Source organism: Salmo salar, chromosome 07 (genome assembly GCF_965601325.2).
Source record: "Salmo salar chromosome 07, fSalSal1, whole genome shotgun sequence".
NCBI classification, from domain to species: domain Eukaryota; kingdom Metazoa; phylum Chordata; class Actinopteri; order Salmoniformes; family Salmonidae; genus Salmo; species Salmo salar.
This window is the reverse complement of record NC_138297.1, coordinates 46163326-46188764: the sequence shown is the minus strand read 5'-3', so window position 1 is coordinate 46188764 and position 25439 is coordinate 46163326. Positions and strand designations below refer to the sequence as shown.

At 42.6% G+C, this 25439-nt stretch overlaps 1 protein-coding gene and 1 pseudogene across 4 annotated transcripts; both read right to left on the bottom strand.

Moving 5' to 3' along the window:
* Positions 1–242: 242 nt before the first annotated feature.
* Positions 243–7950, bottom strand: LOC106609312 (caprin-2). 3 transcript variants are annotated; one of them, XM_014207990.3, is made up of 21 exons: positions 7805–7950; positions 6729–6978; positions 6534–6596; positions 6349–6435; positions 5539–5768; positions 5303–5385; positions 5015–5155; positions 4859–4899; positions 4485–4718; positions 4298–4336; positions 4091–4219; positions 3811–3895; positions 3669–3721; positions 3412–3540; positions 3195–3299; positions 2947–3093; positions 2667–2817; positions 2212–2388; positions 1891–1931; positions 1703–1769; positions 243–1597 (listed from the first exon to the last, which is right to left on the bottom strand). In XM_014207990.3, the coding sequence occupies exons 2-21, from the start codon at positions 6963–6965 to the stop codon at positions 1029–1031; spliced, it is 2808 nt and encodes a 935-aa protein (XP_014063465.1). In that variant the 5' UTR covers positions 6966–6978; positions 7805–7950; the 3' UTR covers positions 243–1028. The 3 variants fall into 3 exon arrangements, with proteins under 3 accessions (XP_014063465.1, XP_014063463.1, XP_014063464.1); XM_014207988.3 differs by lacking the exon at positions 7805–7950 and adding an exon at positions 7413–7778; XM_014207989.3 differs by lacking the exon at positions 7805–7950 and adding an exon at positions 7413–7778 and having other exon boundaries at positions 2275–2388.
* Positions 7951–12430: 4480 nt separating this feature from the next.
* On the bottom strand, positions 12431–24941 carry LOC106609314 (SIN3-HDAC complex-associated factor-like; annotated as a pseudogene). Its single transcript, XR_014392927.1, has 6 exons — positions 24766–24941; positions 17519–17646; positions 16819–16918; positions 16467–16590; positions 16068–16218; positions 12431–15749 (listed from the first exon to the last, which is right to left on the bottom strand). The product of XR_014392927.1 is annotated as an SIN3-HDAC complex-associated factor-like (transcript).
* Positions 24942–25439: the final 498 nt, after the last annotated feature.

Below are 25439 nucleotides of genomic sequence, written 5' to 3'. Positions count from 1 at the left end.
TGCTTGTATGCCTCCTTGTCCACCAGTATCTGTCTTTTGATCTCACGTTGTACATCTCTTAAAGCCGGTCTGTCACCCTCAGCATTAACTGCCTTCCTATTAAGTAGTGATTTTAGATTTGATACCCAAGGCTTGTTATGGAAGACTTCACAGATTTTAGTAGGCATAGCCTACTGCTGACAATGGACCAACCACTACAAGTGAAGAAAGAGGTAGTGCCATGCAAAAACAGAAGACAACTGTTCAACTGCTGAAACATATTTTTTTTATTCAGGCACATTGAGGGATTACATCTCCATAGGCAATATGGCCTTTAGTGTTCAGAATCACACCATAATCCCCACCCAACCCCGATCACCCCACACAGCAAGGCAGCACAGAATGCATTTAAAGTGCTTAGCATTGTCAAGTACAGTCCATTATAATTCATATTTCACCCATCATACATTAGCCATTCAATGAATTTACCCAGTCATTCAGAAAACAAACAAAAAGCCACCAATTCATAACATCTCATTTAAGGTCTTAGAGACCTGACACATTGTAACTAAAGCGGACCTGCTACTAGAAATAAAAGTGTGACACCCAGTACAGCAGCAGTAGTGTATAGTAGAGGCAGCTTTCTGGGTTAATGTGTAACAACTATTCACAATATAACAGTTTTAGTCAGAAAATGGAGGGTCGGTCTCTAAGCACCACAACCAAAAACCAAACATTACATGGGAAAATTCTCACATTATGGGTCATGAAAGGTCAAGCCAGCAGGAAGTCTTCCCCTCTGCCCCTTAGTGACCCGGAAGTAGTTAGTGGTTGCAATTTACAGGGTAAACAAAAGGGTGATCCTGAAAGGTTTGAACATTGAACACACCCCATACACTCCAGGACTGGGGTAGGCAATGAACCCAGCACTGGGTGGGGTATGCAGTCTGCCACATGAAATGGAAAATGTAAGTTTCTCCTTTTTAGTGCAAAGCAATAGTCTCTCCTCCACCTGTATCCTCCATGTTGGCTCAAGAGGCCACAATAGCTCAGTCCTGGTAGAGCAGGAAGCCAGAGAATGTGCTGTACTTCCAGCTGCTGCCATAGATGGAGCCGCGGTGCAGCCGCAGCCACACCTGGTCTCCCTGGTACAGCTGCAGGATGGAGTGGTTGCTGGCCGTCTCGTGGTCCGGAGCCCCGTCGTTGGCGTACGCAGACACCATCACCTCGTCGTTGCGCATCAGGTTGACGTAGAGCGGCACGTTGACCGCCAGCTTGAGGATGTGGAAGAGGAAGACGTAGGTGCCATTGGCTGGGCAGGTGAAACGACCCACGTTGGTGTTGAACATTTCCCCCAGGTTGCTGTGGAGCTGGTCAAAGGCGATGGGCTGGTCCAGGGTGCCCGGGGTGTAGTTGGCTGTGCGGGCTGCTGTGAAGGCCACGCGGAGGGGCTGGGGATTCTGGGGGAGCGGGTAAATGGGTACGTGCATCAGGGTGTGGGGGGCATGAGGGGTGAGGTCCATGCCAACACCATGCAGCGAGTCGCCGTGGGCGGAGTCCACCAGGGAGTAGTTGCCCTCCCGGTCTGGGCTGCTCACCTGGGAGGAGTCACTCCAACCTGTTGCGGAGGACCAATCCAAAGCCAGTTAACTAAGCCCCCCAAAATACCCAACCAATCAGAGATTTTGTTTTGTATCAAGCCAGAAGAATGAAGTGAACTTGCCACTATTATTGTGCCTTTGTCCTGCATTGCCTCCACCGCGCCTGTAGCTGTGTTGGTAGCCAGTGTCCTAATGGTGAAGAACACACCATTAAACAAGTCAAAACCTCAAAACGTATCACTTCAGCAATCTATACTAATGTACATAAAATATCTGATTGTGCACACAGATTTGGGAAGCAGTGTCTTACCCGAGCTCCGTACAGGTGAGCCTGGGGGATGAAGCCTCCTCCTGGGGAGAACAGACCAGCACGAAACCCATCAAACCCAAGGGGAAGGGGACAGATGAAAATTGGATTGTGAAGGCTAACTCAAAACCTTGTAATATTATGATAATGTCATGTGGAAACTGTAGTGAGGCAAGGGAAAGGAGTTTACTTGATCCAATCCATTAAGGTTTATAAGCTCAATCTGAATCAGTAGGAGACATGCATAAGCAGAACAAGATAGGATAGAGGGAAAGGATGAAAGATGGAATTGAGGGATGAGAGAAGAGAGAAGAGGATAAATACCTCTGTGCCCACCAGAAGAGCGAAAGTAGGAGTGTGCCAGCCCCTTGCCACCACGTGCAATACCTCTAACAGATCCTCTGTAGTATGATTGGTCAGAACGGCCCATGGTGCCACCTGATTGGCCAGGGGACAGGAAGATCTGCCCACCACTACCCACCAGACATTCAGACTGGTTCACTGCCCAAGGGAGAGAAATAAGAGTAGACTTGGTCGTATTCATTAGGAAGAAAACAGACAAACAAGGGGTGTATTCATTACGTCTTACAATGGAAACCGTTTACCAATAAGAACCAAACTGGATGACAATGGGGAGGGAGGCAACTGAATTTGTCCAATATAAACTCTCGTTTCCTGCGTATTGAATACACCCCTGGACTTGCCCAATGAACTAATTTGAGTTTTACGTTGCAAAACATTTTCTATTTCCTGCCCTAATGAACACAACTCTGGCATACCCGACTGTAGGTGTTCGTCCTCCGACGGAGCAAACTCCGGTGGGGTCTGGGTGCTGGTGGTGACATAGCACAGGTTGTTGGAGTCCGAATAGGGGATAATATCGGATTTAAAGTCTCTAGTCGGAAGTAAGGGGGCGTTCACCTTGAATACCTTCAACGACAAAAACAGACCCAAGGCTCATACTAAAATGTCTCTCAAAGACTAACTAGGAGTGTATTCAGACTAAAGCCTCTTTGCCCATTCTATGACCACGTTAAAAGCATGGTAGGGTAGACTTACCGAATGCATGGTCTGGAAGGGAACAGGGGGGTCCATGGGGAGTGTACGTCTGCTGGGAGGGGTTGAAAAGGGCTGCCCTTGGGTGGGGGTACAAGGAGGCACCACCCCGTTACAGGGGGATTGCTTACCGGATTCAGAGATGGGAGTCTGGGTACAGAGAGGGAACACTGTCAGGGGAGACCTAAAATCAGAATAGTATGCACTTTAGGCTTGCCAATCCTACATGTTCAGGGAATGAGTTGTTTTACCCGAGCAGAGGTCTTCTCATCCAGGGTGATGGAGGACTCCCTACGGTAGAGGGGAGGAGGAGCGGGGCAGGAAGTCTCACTCTCAGACAGCAGCAGACATGGATCCTGGAGAGGACAACCATTGTGCTTTATAAAAAGCTTCATAACAGTTGTGGAATCTAAAATAAGAAAATATCATTGCTTTAATGGGTCTCATTTAACAAACGGGAGTTCTTACAATGGTTATGACGTGAGCCAGGTCCTCTGTAGTTAGGTCCAGGTCACAGCTCTCTAGACAACCCCCATCTCCATTGGTCAGACTGGGTTTGTCATCAACAGGGAGGAGTTTAGAAGGCAATGGAGTGGACTGAGGGAGGACAAAAAGATTCATCTTAAAATACTTACTCCAATAGTCAAAAGCTTAAATAACAGAGCCCTGGTCAAAATTAGTGCACTAGAATATGGTGCCATTTCACACACTTCTCCAGATCTTACATGCAGTGTTTTGGGGAGAAGGTCCACTGGGCTTCTCCTTGAATCTCTCTGTGCTGTTGAGAAGAGGTAAAACATATGTTAAATATTCTCTGTTCTGCTAGATGTCAGCCACTTAAATAACAACTTTGTTGTGATAGGCTACCGAGTGGAGAGGGGGATCCAGAGGCACGCCGGCCCAGTCTAGGATGGCCGTTAGTGGGTGATCCTTCTCCATCCAGAAGAGAGTCCTGGAGACGGGATTAATCCAGGATTGTATTTATTAGGCACCCAACAAAAGACAGACTTAAGTCCATGTAGTCCCTCCCTGTTTAACGTTTATTTTTGTTTTCGGCGCAGTGTGACGTGGTAAACCCGACCCAGGTGGAACATTGGAAATGATCGATGGTTTTTCACCTGGAAATAACCTCTGAGCAGTACTGTACCTGCATGAAGCTGAAGGAGCCTCTGATCTTGGTCATCAGGTCCTCCAGCTGCTGTTTGCGCAGGATGGGGTCCTTGGGCAAGGAAGACTGGGAGTTGAACACCTCCACAGGGGTGTCCACACGAAGTGCCTGATGGAAATTACAATATGATGGAGTAATATGGACAGGTCCATCAAACCTAAGAGATGCAAGGATAAGAGTACTCACAGCTGTGGCGTCCCGCTCCCTTTTAGACTTCGCTCTTCTCTGCGGAAACATAGTCATTGAGTTGTATGATTGATCTGAATAAGATCAGCTAGCCCAATCCCAGTGTTAAACCTGACCATTATTAGAGGTCACAACTAGTCTCAAGTTCCAACTGCCCTGAGAGTTCAGCTATCAGAGAATAGCTCACCTGTTTGGGTTCGGCATTTTGTTTCTTGGAGGTAACTGGAACTTTGGAGATTAACACAGCCGCCCCTCTAAATGCTTTCTGGATTACAGGTTGAGTGGAGTCGGACTCCATATCCCATGAGTCCGGTGGCTCCTGTTCCTTCATAGCCTGGAACTCAGCCTTCCAGTTCTGAGTAATGGGAGTGTCTCGACACCCATTGGGGTCTGTGTCAGGCAGGTAGTGTCTGTTAAGAAACTGGCATCACCCACAGACTATCAGCACAGCAGTACGATATCCACAGTGCATTCAGGTAAATAGCTTAAGGAGAACGCTGGTTGAACGTTGATAAAGTAGTGGCACACAACTTGCAGGAAATGCATGTTGGTGGTTCTTACCTCTCTGCTAGGCACGTCTTTTTTGTTTGACATCATTAGGGCTGCAAGGCAAAATAACATCCAGCTAAATGACTAAATGTTGTATACATTCATTGTTCTATAGCCAGTCTGATAAGTAGCTTTTGAATAAGAATAGTGGCACCGTTGTAGACTTACTAGAGAGGCTGGCTGTCTGAGACACCGTCTTCTTGGTCATCGGATCCTCTACTTCCTTGGGACTCTTGCTCGGAGGCGGCGGTACACAATCAAAGTACCCACAATCCATCAGCTTCGCCAACTTTGCCTTCAGGACCTTGTCTGCAAACATTCAAATGCATGCGTTTTAATCATGGCAGCTAAAGTAGTTCAGCAAATGGCAGATAAAGTTGAGGATACCAGTCATAGTAAATGGAGTATCTGTGCAGGTGTTTAAAAAGGTACAGGACAGGTAGTGTTTAAACTCACAGGTGGTTCCGGCTACTGCTTTATTTTTCCCCTCCAGCAGGTCCAGGTAGACCAGGGCTGCTCTCTCCATCTGATCCTCCAAACTGGGACACAGTAGAGGGGGATCAGACTAGTCTTCAATCAACACAGACATGTGAGAGTGTGTTTCATAGTAACTTATGCTGTTGTCCCTCAAGTCCAACAGAATGTGTGGGTGTGTGTGGGGTGTATGGTGCGCACATCTGTTTCCCCAGTACCTCACATTGTTGTCCCTCTTCACGCCCAGTAGTTCAGCGAGCTCAAGCAGGCTCTGTAGCTCTGCAACCTGGAGGTTGCGGGCAGAGAGGAGGTCCTTCCTGATGTGCTCGTGCTGCAGCAGGGTCTGCAAGAGGAACTTAACCTGCAGCACTATGCACAGCCTCCTCCTCTCTACCTCCTGCTTGGCCATCTGCTCCTTCTTCAACGCCTTCTTCTGGGCCTTTAGCAGCTAAAGGGGGGTGGTTAGATGGATTTTATGGACCAATCCCAAAAATACTCCTACACATAGGCCTGATCACTAGACCTAGGCCAATCAACTGGCTGTTGTGGATTTCAAATGTCTGAATGGGTGTTAGTTAAAGTCCATTATGTTGTCTTGCAAAAATACAAGATGATTCATCATGAATCTGGAGAAACAAGTGATCTGTTGACCAGCTAACAGTTCTACATTACTGACCATGCACTTATACACAGAAGCAAGGAATGTCAAACTTTACCATGAAAGCAATCAAGGCATTCAAGCAGGAGAATGGACCAGCAGTGTGCTAATTCCCAACTCAGCTGTTCAATGGGCTAAAGCCTCCAGTGTACAATCCATTGACGAGGCTGGATTCCAATCCAATAGGTCACACCCTTTCTACCCTCATTGACCTATTATCAGACACTTGAAATGAATGGAGAAGCACCATTCTGACTATGCATAAGAAACTACGCCTGGTCTACCAAAAGGAATGCATGTGCTGCTCTGCCCATCCCCATACATACACACAGCAGCACTATGATAAGCAGTGGCAAACAGAGATCCTTACTTCCTGTGTTAGGCCACCAAGGGTCTTGTGCAGCTCCTGGGCGAACTGCAGGTTGTGGATCACTTCATCATACTTCTCCACTGCATCCTGAGACACATGGAAAGAGTTCAAAAGGCAACATCTCAATCGTCTGGTTGAAAGAAATGTACTGCTTTTATTACCACAATTGGAAATCCTGTTCTTACTATCTGGTCTTGATTGAGTGATTCCCCATGTTTCAAACGCTTCCTGTAGTCTTCCAATTTAATCTGTGGATACAAACACTTACAATGTCTATATGTATAGTAACATGCAGGAAACCCTGAAAGGAATGGTAATGTCTCCATCTACTCAAACACCCACCAAACCCCTAATCTTGTCAAGTCACCCATCCTACCCACCTTCTTTTTCTCCAGGTTGCGGATCTTGTGCTTGAGGCAGATGAGGCCGTCCTCGATGTAACTATCGTAGCCCTGGTAAATGGTGGTGGAGGCTGCCAGGGCCAGCTGGAGAGAACTCAGCCCACCAGGGGAGCCAATCTTGGGGCTACCTGCCTTCAGGCTCCCCCGCCTCCCCTTCTCGGAGCACTCAGGTGAAGGAGAGACATCCCGGGCTGGGGATGGAGAAAGCTGCACCATGTTCAGATTCTCACTGGAGGGGGTTCAAGACAGAACAGGTCATGTCATGACTGGTGTCCATTGGATATAAATGTTGGCTATGAAATGTGTGATATTCTTGCATCATCACTATCAGATGTTGCTTTAAAAAAATGGGCCAATTTAATTTCTAATAGAAAGGATATCGTCGTCGTCCCCCTCCTCCCAATTATCCTTTCCAACTGTGAGTTTTCACAAATGTGCTAATGTTCCAGTAACGCGCTAGCCTCAACCGCCACTGGGTGATTGCCAAACCGGTGATAGTGCATTTTTGTCCATTGCACAGCCGGTGTGATTACGTATGGTGTTGATGGATTTTAATTAGAGAATCGTGAAACAACAGATATAAATCACATAGCACGCGACAACGTTACTAACAGATCGTTAAAACAATGGTTATTATTTTTAAACGGATTCCCAAACACATACCGAATGTGTGCGCATTTTGTGTCGCCGATGGGATTCATCTCATGCTTAAAGTTGCGTAGATTTTTTACATTTTGTTTGGGCATCATCAGGCGTGGATTTTCATTCTATGGAATCTTCTAAAAAGCTTCAATCTTAATCAGTATCACATCTTTCAGACCCCGACATGCCCGCATCTCTTCTTCAAAAGCCTACTCTCTCTACTGAGCACAGATGCCCCAAACACATCCCAAACCAAAATTCAAAAAATGCAGAGCAACTCGAATACTGCATTTTCCTATGCCATCATTATACAACTAGTATGCAGTTCTTGAAAAATATGTAAACATTATAAATTGAAAACCCACGTCGTCATCCTTGTTTAAAGTGCCACGTCTAGAAAACAGCTGACTAACCTCGTGGCTGGTTGTGTTGAAAATGCTGTTGCTGCAAATCCCGAATCCAGGCGCTTGCTATCCAAACACCAGATAAAGTACTGGTAGACCTCTCTAACCCGTACAAACAGTGATGTAAGTTTACAGAGGGAAACGTGTGCGAACTCATGCCTTTATATAGGCCTACCTTTCTATACCCAAACATTGAGGGAGTTCGATTAGGCGTAATTGCTATGGCCCGTGACATGAACGTGCAAAAGCGGGGAGGGAGGAGCAACCATCTCAAATTGAACAGTAATCTGTGCGGATCGGTCATGTTGTCAACAAGGCAGCATACATCGTTCAGAAACATGCATCATCTATTTTCTATAAAATGTATGTTCGAATTTTCAAGTTTGTTTTAATTGGAAAGGCAGATAAAGCCTTTTTATCAAACGCTTTTGTGCAACAACAAAAATATTAATTACTTTTGCCTGTGAAAACATAGAATCGTGCTCATTAGTGCTACTCCACCTGCTTAACCTACACCACTTTAATTTTGAGCCCACTTCGCTTTCGGCCAAAATGGGGCACCTGGCTCACGCCTGGGAGGCAGTCTGGTTCCAAAACGAAAATAATCAAACCCGGTTCACCGGGGAAGTTCCGGGGCATTAATCGAATTCCCTTATTGGGACCGCTGGGGTGCAGAAAATCGACGTGACATCATATAGCACCTGATTTGCACGCGCATCCACATCCAACACCCCAATTTAGGGCTGGGCGATTAATCGTATAAGCTGTACATATTTATTTTACTATATACCAAGTGAGCTACACCGGTAAATCATCCACGGAGCGTTTTGGATTTTTAAAATTTTAATGGTTAGTTTGTTAAATTGAGTAATGAAACTAGAACAATTATAACTGAGAATTTACTAGCACAGCCAAAGACACTTTATTGTCTATAACTCAGTGTTGGGACCATAGACATTATTGGGACAGCTTCCGAAGCGGGAGAAAAGGCATAGAAATCGGTTCAAAATAAGAACTGCCATTAAATTATTAAAACATACATTGTCACAGAGGGAAATCAATAAAAATAACTGTTTTTTTTTTACTAAATAGAGGCAACGTAAGTGTGTAAATAACGATAGTACATGGGGCGGCAGGTAGCCTAGTGGTTAAAGCGTTGGACTACTCACCGGAAGGTTGCAAGATCGAATCCCCGAGCCGATAAGGTGAAAATCTATCGTTCTGCCACTGAACAAGGCAGTTATCCCACTGTTCCTAGGTCGTCGTTGAAATGTTGAATTTATTTTTAACTGATTTGCCTTAACATGAAATTAAGAAAATGAAGGACTACAAGGAAATGCTGGAATTGAACAAATAACATTACTTCTAATCAAGAGGATTTTGATTCCAATGAAAAGTTAATAGGATGCTTTTGTCCAATTTCCTGTAATTCTGAACATTGTTTTCATGTCTTATGAAGTGTTCATACATTGCCTTCTGACTGTATTCATCCCCCTTGACTTATTCCATATGTTGTTGTGTTTCAGTCTGAATTCAAAATTGCTGACATAAAAATAAAAATCTCACCCAAAACATATTTTTTTGAAATTTTAGCAAATTTATTGAAAACGAAATACAGAAATATCTATAAGCATTCACACCCCCAAGTCAATACATGTTAGAATCACCTTTGGCAGTGATTACAGCTGTCTTTCTGGGTAAGCCTAAGAGCTTTTCATACCTGGATTGTACAATATTTTCAAATGATTCTTTTTAAAGTTCTTCAAGCTCTGTCAAGTTGGTTGTTGATCATTACTAGACAGCCATTTTTAAATCTTGCCATAGATTTTCAAGCAGATTTAAGTCAAAACTGTAACTAAGCCACAGGAACATCAACGTTGTTTTGGTAAGCAACTCGTATATTTGGCCTGTTTTTCCTTTTCACTCTGTCATTTAGGTTAGTTTGTATTGTGGAGTAACTACAATGTTGATCCATTCTCAGTTTCTCCTATCACAGCCATTTAACTGTTTTAAAATCATCATTGGCCTCACGGTTGAAATCCCTGAACAGTTTCCTTCTGCAACTGAGTTAGGAAGGACATCTGTATCTTTGTAGTTCTTGGGTATTGATACGTCATCCAACGTGTAATTAATAACTTCACCATTATCAAAGGGATATTCAATGAATGCTTGTTTTATTTGTGCCTATCTACCAATATGTGCCCTTCATTGTGAGACATTGGAAAACCTCTCTGGTCTTTGTGGTTGAATCTGTGTTTGAAATTTACTGGTCGACTGAGGGACTTTACAGATAATTGTGTGTGTGGGGTACAGAGATACGGTAGTCATAAAAAACAATATTATTGCAGAGTCCATGTATACTGAACAAAAATATAAAAGCAACATGCAACAATTTCAAAGATTTTACTGAGTTACAGTTCATATAAGGAAATCAGTCAATTTAAATAAATTCATTAGGCCTTAATCTATGGATTTCATATGACTGGGCAGGGGTGCAGCCATGAGTGGGCCTTGGAGGGCACAGGCTCACCCACCTGGCAGCCAGGCCCAGGGAATCAGAATGTCTTTCCCCACAAAAGGGCTTTATTACAGACAAAAATATTCCTCAGCACTCTCCGACAGACGAAGAAGCCAGATGTGGAGGTACTGGGCTGATGTGGTTACACGTGGTCTGCAGTTGTGAGGCCGGTTGGAAGTACTGCCAAATTCTCTAAAACGACATTGGAGGCAGCTTATGGTAGAGAAATTAACATTAAATTAGCTGGCAATAGCTCTGGTGGACAATTCTGCAGTCAGCATGCTTAATTGCACACTCCCTCAACTTGAGACATCTGTGGCATTGTGATGTGACAAAACTGCACATTTTAAAGTGTCCTTTTATCCCCAGCACAAGGTGTACCTGTGTAATGATCATGCGGTTTAATCAGCTTGTTGATATGCCACACCTGTCAGGTGAATGGATTATCTTTGCAAAGGAGAAACGCTCACTAACAGGGATGTAAACAAATTTGTACTCGAGGAAAATACACTTTCTGTGCATATTGAACTTTCTTTTTTTTTCAGGTCATGAAACATGGGAACACTTAACATGTTGCACTTATATGTTTGTTCAGTGTAAGCACATCTTTACTACTGAACTTATTTAGGCTTACCATGAAAGGGGTTCACTACTTAGATGCAAGACATTTTAGCTTGTAACATTTGTAACATTTCTAAAAACATAATTCCACTTTGACATGGGTATTACGTGTAGGCCAGTGACTCAATTTTAAAGTTAGGCTGTAACAAAGATGTGGAACACGTAAAGGGGTGTGAATACATTCTGAAGGCACCATATCTAGGGGGCCTGACTTCCAGGGGGGGACCCAAACTCTCCTTCCTTTAGGTGTTAAAAATAACCCTGTGTAGGTCACCCCCCCCCACCTTGCGCAAGGTTCAAAATAACAGTACACAACCTTCATTTTTACAGATTTAAGTAGACACCAATTTAAGATTACCACAGCTATAGTTCCATAAAACTATAAAACACCCACAGACATTGTCAAATACATGCATATTAAGTAGGCCTAGTGTTAAAATACATTATGGTGGCCCTCAAGTCGAGCATCTTGGTCAGCCTGTAAAACCAAGAGTATCCACTACCTTTCCTGGGTACTTCACCGTTGCTTAGGCGATTTCACTAAATACTACCACATCATCCAAATATGCCTCTGAATTTTCCAGAACACGTAGAACGATTTGCATAAACCTTTTGAAACTACCACTCAGGGGCTGGCCAGAAACATCTGTGGAGGCACCGTAGAAAAGAGCGGGTTAACAACCTAGACAAGGCTGGTGAATCATTAAAAAAATAAAGATCCCTTAAGTGCATATGAAATTTGACTACCGTTAACTAAATGGCTATAGAGACTAGCCTACTTTATAAAGACTAGATTTCACACAATACATCATTATTCAGATAGTTTTATGATCTGAAAAAACATGGTTTGTTTGAGGATGATGATGATGACAGATGGTTTTACTATAAAAACACAAACCATGTCAAAACAGGGCATCTTCACATGGGCAATAAAGGAAATATACTTGAACTTTAAGATTCTACATGGTTGCTACAAAATTAGCAACAATCAGTATTCAACACAGGCTATAGCAATGATTGAGGCTTTAAATATGGCCTCCAATTAGAACGCTTAGTTAAAAACATTGTTAAAGACAAACAATATATACATTTGGGCTATACACCACACCCATTACTACATTTCTATACAAGCATCTTTGACTCTGTTGAACCAGTTTGGTTGGTGGAAAGAGGCCTAATGAATGCAGGTGTGTACCATTTATACTATGAATGGCCCTGCCTCTTTCCAGGGGGTCATTATTGGGTTTTTGATTACCCCTGAAGAGCCGTTCCCCAAATCGCCACCAAGGGCCACACACACCTTTATAATACAGTATGATAGTAATATTCTGTGTCTAATGTAGACCGTCTTCATGATGGCTGGTTCAGACAGTATAGTCTTAGTACAATCATGGTACAAGTGATCTTTCAATTTCATTATAGTTAAAGTTATACTTTTTAGCCATGCTATTGTATCCTTGAATTAAAAGGGACAAAGCTTCAAGAAGGTTCATGGCTTTTGTGTAAAGATACATTTATTTCAAAACAATTAGGCATATTCCAGAGATTGAGAAAAATGTGACTGATACCTAAAAGCAAACTCGACAAACTACATTTAATGAACAAGTTTAAATTAAAATGTGTATAAAAATACAAAATTTGCTTTGAGAAATAAATGGGTACATTCCGAGACAAATAACAGTGCATAAATCTACCACATGCGAGTAGCACTACCACATAAACTAAGCATATTCTACAGACGTATAGGCCATCTCAGGAGAATTACACCTAGTTTGGTTACAAACAAAATCTATGAATAATAGTATAGTTTTGATATAATCCATATCACAGTATATGGCAACATTTTACATAATGTGAATTGAATAGTATTGGCCCACTGAACTTTAATAGAACAAAGGTTATGGCAGTTACAGGAGAAAGTAATAAAAGTCAATAACCCAAAAAATATATACAAGCACATACAAATACATTAAGGGAGCAATGACCACTTTCCCTAACGTTCAATCAAACATGAAGATTAGAGGAATCTAAAGGAACATAAAAAAAATATTACTACTTTATATAGTCCATGTCTGATGCCTTTATACATAAATACATTACAAATAGGGTTGCGTAGTAAAGCTTTGATCAAACCATGGTGACCATCTGTATATTGAAATAGCTGCCATCATACACAGAGTACAAAACATTAGGAACACCTTCCTAATATTGAGTTGCGCCTCCTTTTGCCCTCAGAACAGCCTCAATTCGTCGGGGCATGGACTATACAAGGAGTTGAAAGCGTTCCACAGGGATGTTGGCCCATGTTGACTCCAATGGTTCCAACAGTTGTGTCAAGTTGGCTGGATGTCCTTTGGGTGAGGGATCATTCTTGATACACACGGGAAACTGTTGAGCATGAAAAACCCAGCAGTGGTGCAGTTCTTGACACAAACCAGAGCGCCTGGCACCTACTACCATACCCCATTCAGAGAAACGTTAATCTTTTGTCTCGCCCATTCACCCCCTGAATGGCACACATACCCAATCCATATTTCAATTGTCTCAAGGCTTAAAAATCCTTATTTAACCTGTTTCCCCTCCACATTGATTGAACTGTACATCACAGGTGACAATAAGAGATCATAGTTTTCACTTGGCCTGTCTCATGGAAAGAGGAAGTGTTTTGTACACTCAGTGCTAATATTAACCATATGCAGAGAATAAAATACTGTATATTGAACATGATAGTTTACACAATAATGAGTATGCATTAATTTGTCATGTGAGCTTTCACATCTAGATACTAATAGAACAAATACATTGACAGCTCTACAATACACCCCCCCCAGTATGCAATGCAAATACAGGCTCTAGTCCATTTCACTGACATGTAGAATAAAAGGCTAAGAAATAAAATGTCTGTTTCAAAAAATATTACCATGGTTTAAAAATATTTAAATTATATGAACAGTAGTGGATAGGGCAGGAGATACAGAACAAGACTACACATTTCTTGAAATAAAAGTGACGACAACAGTAGCCTACATGAGGGATGTTGGAGGGGCTTTCTAGATTATCATGTACTGACAATTGTATAGAGCCACCCTCAATATCCATGACAGTCTTGGGACATATAACAAGACTAAGAACAACATTTTTGTGATCTATTCATTACGTTGTAGCCTTCTTCCTTATATACACACACAAAAATATCCATAACTGTACAGTATTTGCGCCAAACAGGCAAAGTGACAGACGAAAATAGTGTTATTATTTCACCACTAACATCATGCAAAAGATGTAGACGGATTTATACAACCTAGTCCTGCAGGACTCAAAAAGTTCTGGAAAGGCATCAAACTTAAAGCACAATTAAAGGGCATCAAAATTCTCAATAGAAGAAAACCAGGGAAGCTTTTTGGTTGGCCCACTCAGCCAGTCTTTTCTTGACATCATAAGAGGGTCCATAGGCCTCGTTCCATTTAGCACCATAGCCCCTTCCCAGAACCCTGTTTGCGTTCAAAGAACTGAAAAAGGAATAAATAAGTGTCCACTATACCATCGCCTTCAGATATGCTCTAAGGGGCTAGGAAACTAAATGGAACTGGTCTGTAGACTGAGATAGGAAGTGCTCAAAAAGTGCTGCTCCAAGGTCAGTTTGTGGGTTTTAGCTTATATTGGTTCAGGTGAGGACTGGAGATCGAGAGCACTTGCATCAAGATCACTGCTTAGAGGGCACACTATAGGCTCCCTCAAACATTTGAATGTGCTTTGTATGGACATCCAAAAGACACTGAACAATATCACTGGCCTTACATATTACAATATCAAATATTAAATGTGCACTGGAAAGACTATAGTATCAATAACAGAGAGTACACCTGGTGCACAATCAAGGCTGGATATGACATTGGTTGTGTACACATGTCCCTTTACCAAAGAAACCTTCTCCAAAGAATAAGGCTCTGGTCAAAAAAAAAAAAAAAAAAAAAAAAAAAAAAATCACTGAATTGCTTCCCACTTTTCACACCTCTGACAAATTGATTGCCAAATTTCTACAGCTTTACCCTTACAATATTAGGTGTCCGATCAGTGACCATGTGGATTAAGGGAAGGACAAGCAAAATAAAAAAGGAGAGAGTAAATTCTTTCAGAAAGTGACCAGGGCCAGTGTGTATGTGTGGTACAGGACAGGAGAAGGCAAAGTGTGGAAGGCTGTTCTCTATCCTAATGCATATGGCTCTATCCTAGTGGATATGGCTCTATCCTACTATAAAAAAGGTACAGTTCCAGAGGTCTCCATTTCTCATACAGCTTTAGTGGATCCAGCATTTCATATTGAAAACAAATATTCACAATCTCATAGCACTCAGAGAGAAGGGGGGGGGGGGGGGGGGGGTGCAAGAGTCCATCGTTGTTAACAGATATAAAATAACAAACCTTGCCCTCCTGGTACAGAACACAACATTTGATAAGTAGTCCAGCTGCTCTTGAATAGAAAGCAATCCCAGAAGACTGTCTTGAGAGCGCTCCAGGACGTCAAAAAATCCCAACGGTCTCCATCTGACTTCTGTAGAGTGTCATGCGATTTCTCTGTGAGATATTACGACATCAAATCCCCACTGTTCCTCCGCCCCTCCTCATCTTTGACCTGGGGGAGTGGGTGGGATGTTCGGTGGCGTGGAGCTCATCACGTTCCCTCTGCTCGCCTGTGCTTCCTCCTCCTCTGGCTTGTGCTGTCGTTTCTTCTGGCAGCAGGGCTTGTAGAGGTGGGGGTCTAAGAGTACCTCTCCGAAGCGTCCCTTGTAGATGATGCCACAGCACACCTTCTGCCTAAAACCCACAGAGGACGGTCAAGACAGCAAAGCATTATAGTGAGAGAGGGAACCAAATCAAACAAATGTACCATGAAGGAGGATTAAATAGGGCTATGGAGTTAATGATGCATTAAAAGGATGAAATACAGCGTATGAACAAAAACTGGTCGAGTATAACATGGGTTGTATTCATTTGGGCACAAGGTAGCAAGGCATTTTGCAACAGAAAAAAAAAAAAAGTTTCTCATTGGAAAAGTTCAGGTAGTTCCTCATTAGTTTCAGTCCATTTGGTGCCTGATAAATATGACCCTGATTCCACCATCCTAGCTATTACCTTTTCCAGTAGGTGAGGTCCAGGAAAGAGAAGACTGGCGAGTGGGTGGCACCTGGTGAGAGTTCCACGTCCGAGCCCTCGTCTGATTGGTTGCTATAGCTGGGAGAATGGGCAGGGGAGGCACTGGAGGTGGTGCTGAGGGCATCAGAGTCTGTGGGGGCAGGGCGGAGCACAATCAGAAACTCATCTCAACTTATAACATAGCAGGCATGGTTCAGATAAACATCTGTAATATTTATTTTGGAATTAATCCAGAAATATCAATCAAGGTCTCTTGTTTCACAGCCCTTTAGGCAGGACAAATAATGGAGAGAAGAGTTGTGATCCATTTACTTTTGAAACCCCAAAGTTTACACTGCACAAGGCAGCGTAGCCGAGCACAGAGTATCATCTGCTTACTGCGTCTCTTGAGCTCCTTCTGCACTTGGCTGATCTGGCTTGGCCTGGCTCGCCTCTTCATCTTAATCTTCTTGGACCTCACTGTCATCTTCCAACTTGACCCTGAACCTTTAGCATCAACAACCTGTGACCCAGGAGAGAAGGGTTGAGTGACGGATGGATGTCTGTTTCCAAGGTAACTGCATGAATGTATAGAATGGCCTATAGGGCAGCAAATAAACAGTGTACTGTATCTAAGGAAAAGCGGTTATTATACACCTACAGGTGTTGCGTCAGTCACTCCCTGTAATAGTGTTGTCTTAAGACCTATTATATGGAATACTGAGAGTGGATGGATTCTGAGAGGCCTTACATGATTCCAGTTCTTTATGGATCCAGCTGGGAGTTTCTTCCACCTTTTCACCAGGAGAACACAGGCATTACAGATCTCCCCAAAACGCACCTCACTCAGCCTGGAGGAACAAATTAGAAGGGAGAAAGAAAGAATGAATGATGACAGCCTTGAAGCTCAGCGTATGGTTATTATTATCCCTGCTCCAGTCAGTGCGAGTCGGTCAGAGCTATTTTCTGCCAGAACGCTTCTCCTGTTGACTTACGTCACCGGTTACCATAGCAATGAACCGACGCATACTGGCCTGGCCAATTGCGGACAGGCAGAGTGACAAGGTGAGGACGTAAAACTCTTTCAATTCTGGTTTCATACAAAAATACTTATTTAATGAGATGAAAAGGGAAATGTGTCCTAGTTTGATAAACTCCATGGGTAAAAGACTCAATTATTTAAGTTATTGCACTGGGAGTTAAAACAAAACTGTTTCCAAAACGGAATGAAAATCTAATTGCATTACAGTGACTTGAGTGCGTGGCGGTAACGGGGTAGCATAGTCATGAGAATGAACACTGAGAAAAATCCTAAAACAATTACAATTTCTGTATTGTCCAAATCTGACAGTCTTAAGGCCTCAGACCTCTCTACCCCCAGAGTTGAGCTGCAGAGAGGAGCTGGACCTGCCCAGGGTCTGAGCCAGTGTATAGAGGAGTGGTCCACTCACCCAAAGCAGCTGTGAAAGTCCCTCTCATAGCGCTTGCTGTCGGTGAAGCGGGAGCTGGAGGACTTGGCCCGACAGATACAGCAACCGTCTAGGCTCCGGTACATCTTGGGCTTGTGGAAGCCAAACATCTGGAACACACAGGATGGGGGAAATGAAGCAATGATCACTTACAAATATGTTTATGTACAAATCTGTGGATATGATATGTAATCTGGCAAGGATTATGATGACACACCTATGGGTCTATTTCTCAGAGGATAGTTTACTAATTCTGCAGTATACAGGTAGGTTGACTTTTTATTCAAAAGGTCCACTGTTCATAAGAGTTAACAGTCCTAAAACCATCTCATGAGACTTCAGTTCACAACAGCATGGAATAACAGTCTTCATAATTCACGCACATGGCCGTAACTACATACAAGGACAGAGGTCCGGACTTCAGTTATTTTTTATAATTTGAAAAAAAGGACAGTTTAAAACCATCCTGCAACTCCTATCTACAGATCCCCCAAACAAGCAAAATCAACTCTTGAAGAATGACTGCACAATTGGCAAGTAGTTTCTTATATGTCAGTCAGGAGGCTAGCTGCCGGCAGAGACTTCTATTGTGGTTATGTTGAAGGGTTCTGACTAGAATTACTAAACCAGCTGATTGATTGTGTATACACACACACAAAGTCGGTTGTTTACATACTCAGATTGGAGTCATTAAAACTTGTTTTTCAACCACTCCACTAATCTTTTGTTAACAAAATATAGTTTTGGCAAGTCGGTTAGGACATCTAGTTTGTGCATGACACAAGTCACTTTTCCAACAATTGTTTATAGACAGATTATTTCACTTAAATCACAATTCCAGTGGGTCAGACATTTACAGCCTTAAAAACAGCTTGGAAAATTCCAGAAAATTGTCATGGCTTTAGAAGTTTCTGATAGGCTAATTGACACAATGAGTTAATTGGAGGTGTACCTGTGGATGTATTTCAAGGCCTACATTCAAACTCAGTGCCTCTTTGCTTGACATCATGGGAAAATCAAAAGAAATCAGCCAAGACCTCAGAAAATAAATTGTAGATCTCCACAAGTCTGGTTCTTCCTTGGGAGCAATTTCCAAATGCCGTCACACCGCTCAGGAAGGAGACATGTTCTGTCTCCTAGAGATGAACGTACTTTAGTGCGAAAAGTGCAAATCAATCCCAGAACAACAGCAAAGGACCTTGTGAAGATGCTGGAGGAAAAGGGTACAAAAGTATCTATATCCACAGTAAAATGAGTCCTATATTGACATAACCTGAAACGCCACTCAGCAAGAAGAAGCCACTGCTCCAAAACCACCATTAAAAAAGCCAGACTACGGTTTGCAACTGCACATGGGGACACTTTGGAAGTATGCTTGGGGGTCATTGTCCATTTGGAAGACCCATTTGCGACCAAGCTTTAACTTCCTGACTGATGTCTTGAGATGTTGCTTCAATATATCCACATCATTTTGCTTCCTCATGACGCCATCTATTTTGTGAAGGGTACCAGTCTCCCCTGCAGCAAAGCACCACCACAACATGATGCTGCCACCCCCGTGCTTCACGGTTGGGATGGTGTTGTCCGGCTTGCAAGCCTCCCCCTTTTTCCTCCAAACATAAATGGTCATTATGACCAAACAGTTCTATTTTTGTTTCCTCAGACCAGAGGACATTTCTCCAAAAAGTACAATATTTGTCCCCATGTGCAGTTAAAAACCGTAGTCTGGCTTTTTATGGCAGTTTTGGAGCAGTGGCTTCTTCCTTGCTGAGCGGCCTTTCAGGTTATGTCAATATAAGACTCGTTTTAATGTGGATATAGATACTTCTGTACCTGTTTCCTCCAGCATCTTCACAAGGTCCTTTGCTGTTGTTCTGGGATTGATTTGCACTTGTCGCACCAAAGTACATTCATCTCTAGAAGACAGAACACGTCTCCTTCCTGAGCGGTGTGACGGCATTTGGAAATTGCTCCCAAGGAAGAACCAGACTTGTGGAGGTCTACAATTTATTTTCTGAGGTCTTTGCTGATTTTAGATTTTCCGATGTCAAGCAAAGAGGCACTGAGTTTGAAGGTAGGCCTTGAAATACATCCACAGGTACACCTCCAATTGACTCAAATTATGTCAATTAGCCTATCAGAAGCTTCTAAAGCCATTACATTTTCTGGAATTTTCCAAGCCGTTTCAAAGGAACAGTCAACTTAGTGTATGTAAACTTCTGACCCACTGAAATTGTGAGAGAGTGAATTAATCTGTCTAAACAATTGTTAAAATGACTTGTCATGCACAAAGTAGATGTCCTAACCCACTTGCCAAAACTATGGCTTGTTAACAATACATTTGTGGAGTGGTTGAAACACTTAGGTTGGAGTCATTAAAACTAGTTCATGTAAACTTATAATATACATACACACTACTAAGTAGGGTTGCACATTTTTGGGGTATATTCAGATGTGGAATCTTTCCGTGGGAATATATGCAAATTAATATTAAAACCATTTAAATGACAATGTTTTATGCACTGGATACATTTACCATATGGAGACAGAAACAAACTTTTTCATAAGTAGACATAATTGCAAGTGATTAAATCCTTCCAATAGAAATAAAAAAATGTAGTTTTGAATTGAACTTGAATCAAATGAGTTGACTCTACACATGGGATGATTTCACTGAACAAAAGGGAATGTTGAATGATCCACAATGATCCATAGCATCTCCCAAAAAACATTTTCAACATACATCTTTAAAATGATAGTCTAGAAACTAAAGATTTGGTTGTCTTCCTCAGGCTTCCATGTCTTCTCCCTGGACCTCCTCAATGTCCACCTCTTGAACATCAGACTCTGAGGCCTCATCTTCACTGTCCAACCTTGTTGAGGAAGTCTCAATGTCAGGCTGAAAAAAAGCCTCAAATTTGCCAGGATGGCCACCAATTTTTCAACCCTTGTATTGGTCAGCCTGTTGCGTGCTTTGGTGTGTGTGTGTTCCCAAACAAGGACCAGTTGCGCTCTGAGGCTGCTGAGCTTGGTGGGATTTGGAGGATGGAGGCAACAGGGGAAAGAGCCTCAGATCCACAGTTCCTTCCACCAGGTGGCTGATGAGATATGTTGGCACGACTGCCATATTGCATCTCCATCAAAGTCCTTGCTTGGAAGTGTACTTCGCCAGACTGCCAAGAACCTTGCCCTCATCCAGGCCAAGGTGGCGAGACATGATAGTGATGACACCATAGGCCTGGTTGATCTCTGCACCAGACAGGATGCTCTTGCCAGCATATTTGGGGTCCAACATGTACGCTGTGGCGTGTATGGGCTTCAGGCAGAAGTCTACACGCTTAATTTCTTCTTGCATCTGCAAGCAGAGTCTGAACATCAGACAGGATGGCATTGTCACCCTCAATCCATGCAATGGCTACTGCTATAGGTTTCAGGAATTTCAAGCTGCTTACCACACTCTCCTAAAATACATCATCCAGGAGGATCCTCTTGATGGGGCTGTCCATATCGTCAGACTGTGATATGGCCATTTCTTGGAGACTCCTTCCCCTCCAGGAGACTGTCAAACATGACGACAACACCACCCCAACAGGTGTTGCTGGGCAGCTTCAATGTGGTGCTCTTATTCTTCTCACTTTGCTTGGTGAGGTAGATCGCGGCTATAACTTGATGACCCTTCACAAACCTAACCATTTCCTTGGCTCTCTTGTAGAGCGTATCCATTGTTTTCAGTGCCATGATGTCCTTGAGGAGCAGATTCAATGCAGGAGCAGCACAGCCAATGGGTGTGATGTGAGGGTAGGACTCCTCCACTTTAGACCAAGCAGCCTTCATGTTCGCAGCATTGTCTGTCACCAGTGCAAATACCTTCTGTGGTCCAAGGTCATTGATGACTGCCTTCCGCTCATCTCCAATGTAAAGACCGGTGTGTCTGTTGTCCCTTGTGTCTGTGCTCTTGTCAAATACTGGTTGAGGGGTGGAGATGTAGTTAATTATTCCTTTCCCACCAGCATTCAACCACCCATCAGAGATGATTACAATACAGTCTGCTTTCTCTATGAGTTGCTTGACCTTCACTTGAACTCTGTTGAACTTTGCATCCAGCAAATGAGTAGATAAAGCATGTCCGGTTGGAGGGGTGTATTCAGGAATCTCTTCCAATACACATTGCCTGTGAGCATCAGAGGTGAACCAGTTGCATACACAGCTCGAGCAAGACATTCATCAGCATTTATCTGACTACGTTCCTCCATTGAGTCAAAAAACCTGATTCCAGGAGGACCACGAGCTGTTGCTATCAATAAGGTGTCTGATTCATCATTTTCACCTTGAATAGAAGTAGAGGGACTTTTGTCAGAGGTTCCTTGTTGTGTGCGCCGAGGGAACTTTATGCACTTGGCCAGATGATTCTGCACCTTTGTTGCATTCTTCACAAATGATTTCGCACAGTATTTGCAAATGTACACAGGGTTTCCTTCTATATTAGCTGCAGTGAAATGTCTCCACACATCAGATAGTGCCTGTGGCATTTTCCTGTAAAGATGAGAAAAAAAAGTTAAAACTAAAATACAATTCCATGTACAGATAAATAGATTAAACAACCCCTTTGTAAGATAAATGTTTTAAAATGAAACATGTATGGAAACAGGTGAATTAACACTCCTCAGTTAGCAGGCTCAAGCAAGCTGAAACCCACATGGTAGCAAAAACTAACTAGCAGAAATTGTTAACAAGTTAGAAATGATCAAAACACTTCGCTGTAGGCTACTATTTATTAGTTAAGAAAAAAAATTGTGTCATAAAATATATTCACCCCACCCAGTATTGTAATCAAAACTTACCAGAAAGCATGTAGTCCTTGGCTCAGACAGTGTAGTAGTGTGGGCTCAATAGCATCTCATTAGTGTGCAAGATCTTGAGAATCAGCTGTACATGTGATGGAAGAGTGCACTGCACGTGTGATGGAAGAATGCATTGTGCATGCAGAGGGTTGCAATTGAATTGGGGATAGTTTAACCAGAATATGCCACAAGACCTAGAATTGCCTTGTGTATCCCACAACAAAGATTCACTGTTATAAATTAACTTTATGGATACATTTTTGCAAAATTCCAAAAATTCCCAGGCTTAATTTCCCATGGAAATTTTCGGAAAAGTTTCTGACCCTTTGCAACCCTACTACTAAGTTCTCATAACTTTACTTTAAAGAGAGTAAGTAGGCTACTGAGAGACAGTGATGTGGCACTCTGGTGAGGCTGAGGCATGCAGGTGAACGCAGAGAGACAGAGACAAAGCTCTGAGGTTTCCCCCCTGAACATTACAATTGTATAGCTAATAGGCTGTGTTTGTAGATTGACTGAGGTGAAACAACCTACAGCAGCCAAGTTGATAATGGCCAGAGTCATTTTTGCTGTTCTCCAAACAGCATTCTGAAGTGTTTTAATTGTATAGAAAAGCAGTAAATGGTTATGGCCCTATTCAGGCATTACTATGAACATAATACACAGTCATAGGCCTGCATCACACAATGCTGTGGAGATGAGCCCCCTTAACGCTTGCTTGCATGGCCTAGAGTCCCAGACAGAGAGAACTAGGTTATCCGTCATCACGTCAATGAGACCGGAACAGGACAGCCTGGCCATGTACCGCGACGCTGTTATGCAACCGCAGTGCTGATGCAACGAAAAGCCATGTGGTCCCGACTCCCCATGGCAGGGATGAGGGCATGTGGCAGCATCCATGTGATGCTCGAATGTCAGTGGTCACAAAGCCGATTATGATATGAAAAATCGATAAAAGGGAGTTGATACATCGTGATTGAGGCTTTGTTTCATCATGCCAAGGATGTAAAAATGTTAAGCTAAACACGGTGAATTCATTTGCCTACTTTTTAACAAAAGATTAAACTGTAAAAACCATAAATGTGGTCAGCGGGACTGGTCGTAAATCTTGAACGGCACAAACGATTGTATAATACCAGCTCTGACGTAGAGCCAATTGCCTCACTCGAAAATGGCAACATGCTTCGACGGATGCAGGCATGGTGCCGACTGTACACTGAACCGGTGGTGTGCTTGCGAAATTTACTACGATCAAAATATCTGCTTTGAATCGTTTTTTCATCCATAATTAGATCAAATGTAACAACCACTGCATTGTCGACTGGTTTAAATAATATTTTTTTGTTGTTGTTTAAAAAGACCTGCATGCGTCGAGAATGTACATCGATCATCACCACCCACGGAGAAAGCATGGTCCCCTCTGGTTCCCATACATCACAAGCAGCATCCATAATCAGACACAATTTGACCAGTTTACGTGTAAGAATGCTGCTTCATAGAGTTCGTACAACAACTACTTGATACAAAGTGTCACTTAACACCGCATCTTTCTCCATGACTAAGTCTATGTTTTCCGAATAATTCTGCGTCAATGGAAAGGTTCAAAACCCATGGCCGGATTGTGAACACATGCACATTTTCAGAGAAGCTGGTTGCTACCTACATTTAGGAATTGTATTAATCCAAGTGTGAAATAAAGGATATAAGACCTGAACAGTCCATGCATGCAAACAAGTTCCAGGGTTGAACAATATTGAAAGGAGACCAGTGGCATGTTTGGCGCAGAGCCACACACCCACATGTCACTCAAACGACGCCCAGTCTTTCTCTCAGATTGGAATTGTCATTTGATAAAATAAAACGATAAATCACAACGAAATTGTTAACTCGTAGTCAAGTATTCTAGCCTACACCGTTTGCATGCAAGGTTGTTGATGCGGCAGTATGGTGTCTTTTGAAAACGAAACCAGCCTAGTCTACATAAGATCAATAAGTTATTTGAAAAAAATACAAACAACTAATTAAAACAGTGCGGGTTACAATGGTTGTGTTGTTGCACAGAAACAAACATTTGTAGGACTCTAGTCCTGATCAAGGAATGTGAGCATTCATTGTCACCGGACACCAAATGCCAAGCAGAAGAAAGGAGCGCGCATATTAACACGAATACAATTCACAGTGCTTGTCATTGGCTGTCAAACACTGAAGTAAAAAACATTAGTTAACTCAAAAAGTACAAAACAATTTAAGATATTAAAAAAAGGTTAAATGGCTTTCCGAGATATTTAACCATGTTAAATAGCCTACATCCTCGAATAACTTCAGCGCATAGCGTGAAGATTGTTTTAAATAGAATTTGTTGTCTGTTTGGCAAAGTAATGTCCTTACCTTGATTTATAGTCAATGATGAATGAGTTGTAAAGATGATAAAAGACGTCGTTGGTAGGCTATTTAAACGCATGTAAACGGATGTTGCCGTTTTACTGCGTGTCTGGGGGAGAATCTCATATGTATTAACTCGCATCCTCTCTCCTCACCTCCTTTTCAAAAGCCATTGGAGGAAAATGTCGGAGGGAAGAGACCTCTGGCTTTCTCGTCCAATGGGTTTTGAGGAGAGCAGAGAGGACGCGAGGAGCGTACATTTGCGATTCTCCCAGGAGTATTTAAAAATGTTAACGCATGCGCGTTTGGCAACTCCACCATTTTCTGATTTTCTTCAATCAAACCAATTTACATACGAAACTGACGTTTTGACTGCGTCTGCATTGTTTTGCCCATACAAGGAGGTGAATTACGCGGGAAATGGTGGGGTGGAACCAGTTGAAATCTGTGCGCTGTGAATCGAAGAAAGGAGGCGTGACTACTTCAACAATATAGTGGCAGCATGTCTGTAGGTAGGCTACGTGTGGTACGTGGAGCACAGTAGATCGACTATTATTTGGATTTATTTTTGTAATAATGCAATAAACACAACATGAAAATGTTATTCATCTAGAAAATAGTCGTAAAATAACAGGATGTACCATGTAACAAGAGTTGTTTTTGTAGTGAAACAGGAATCA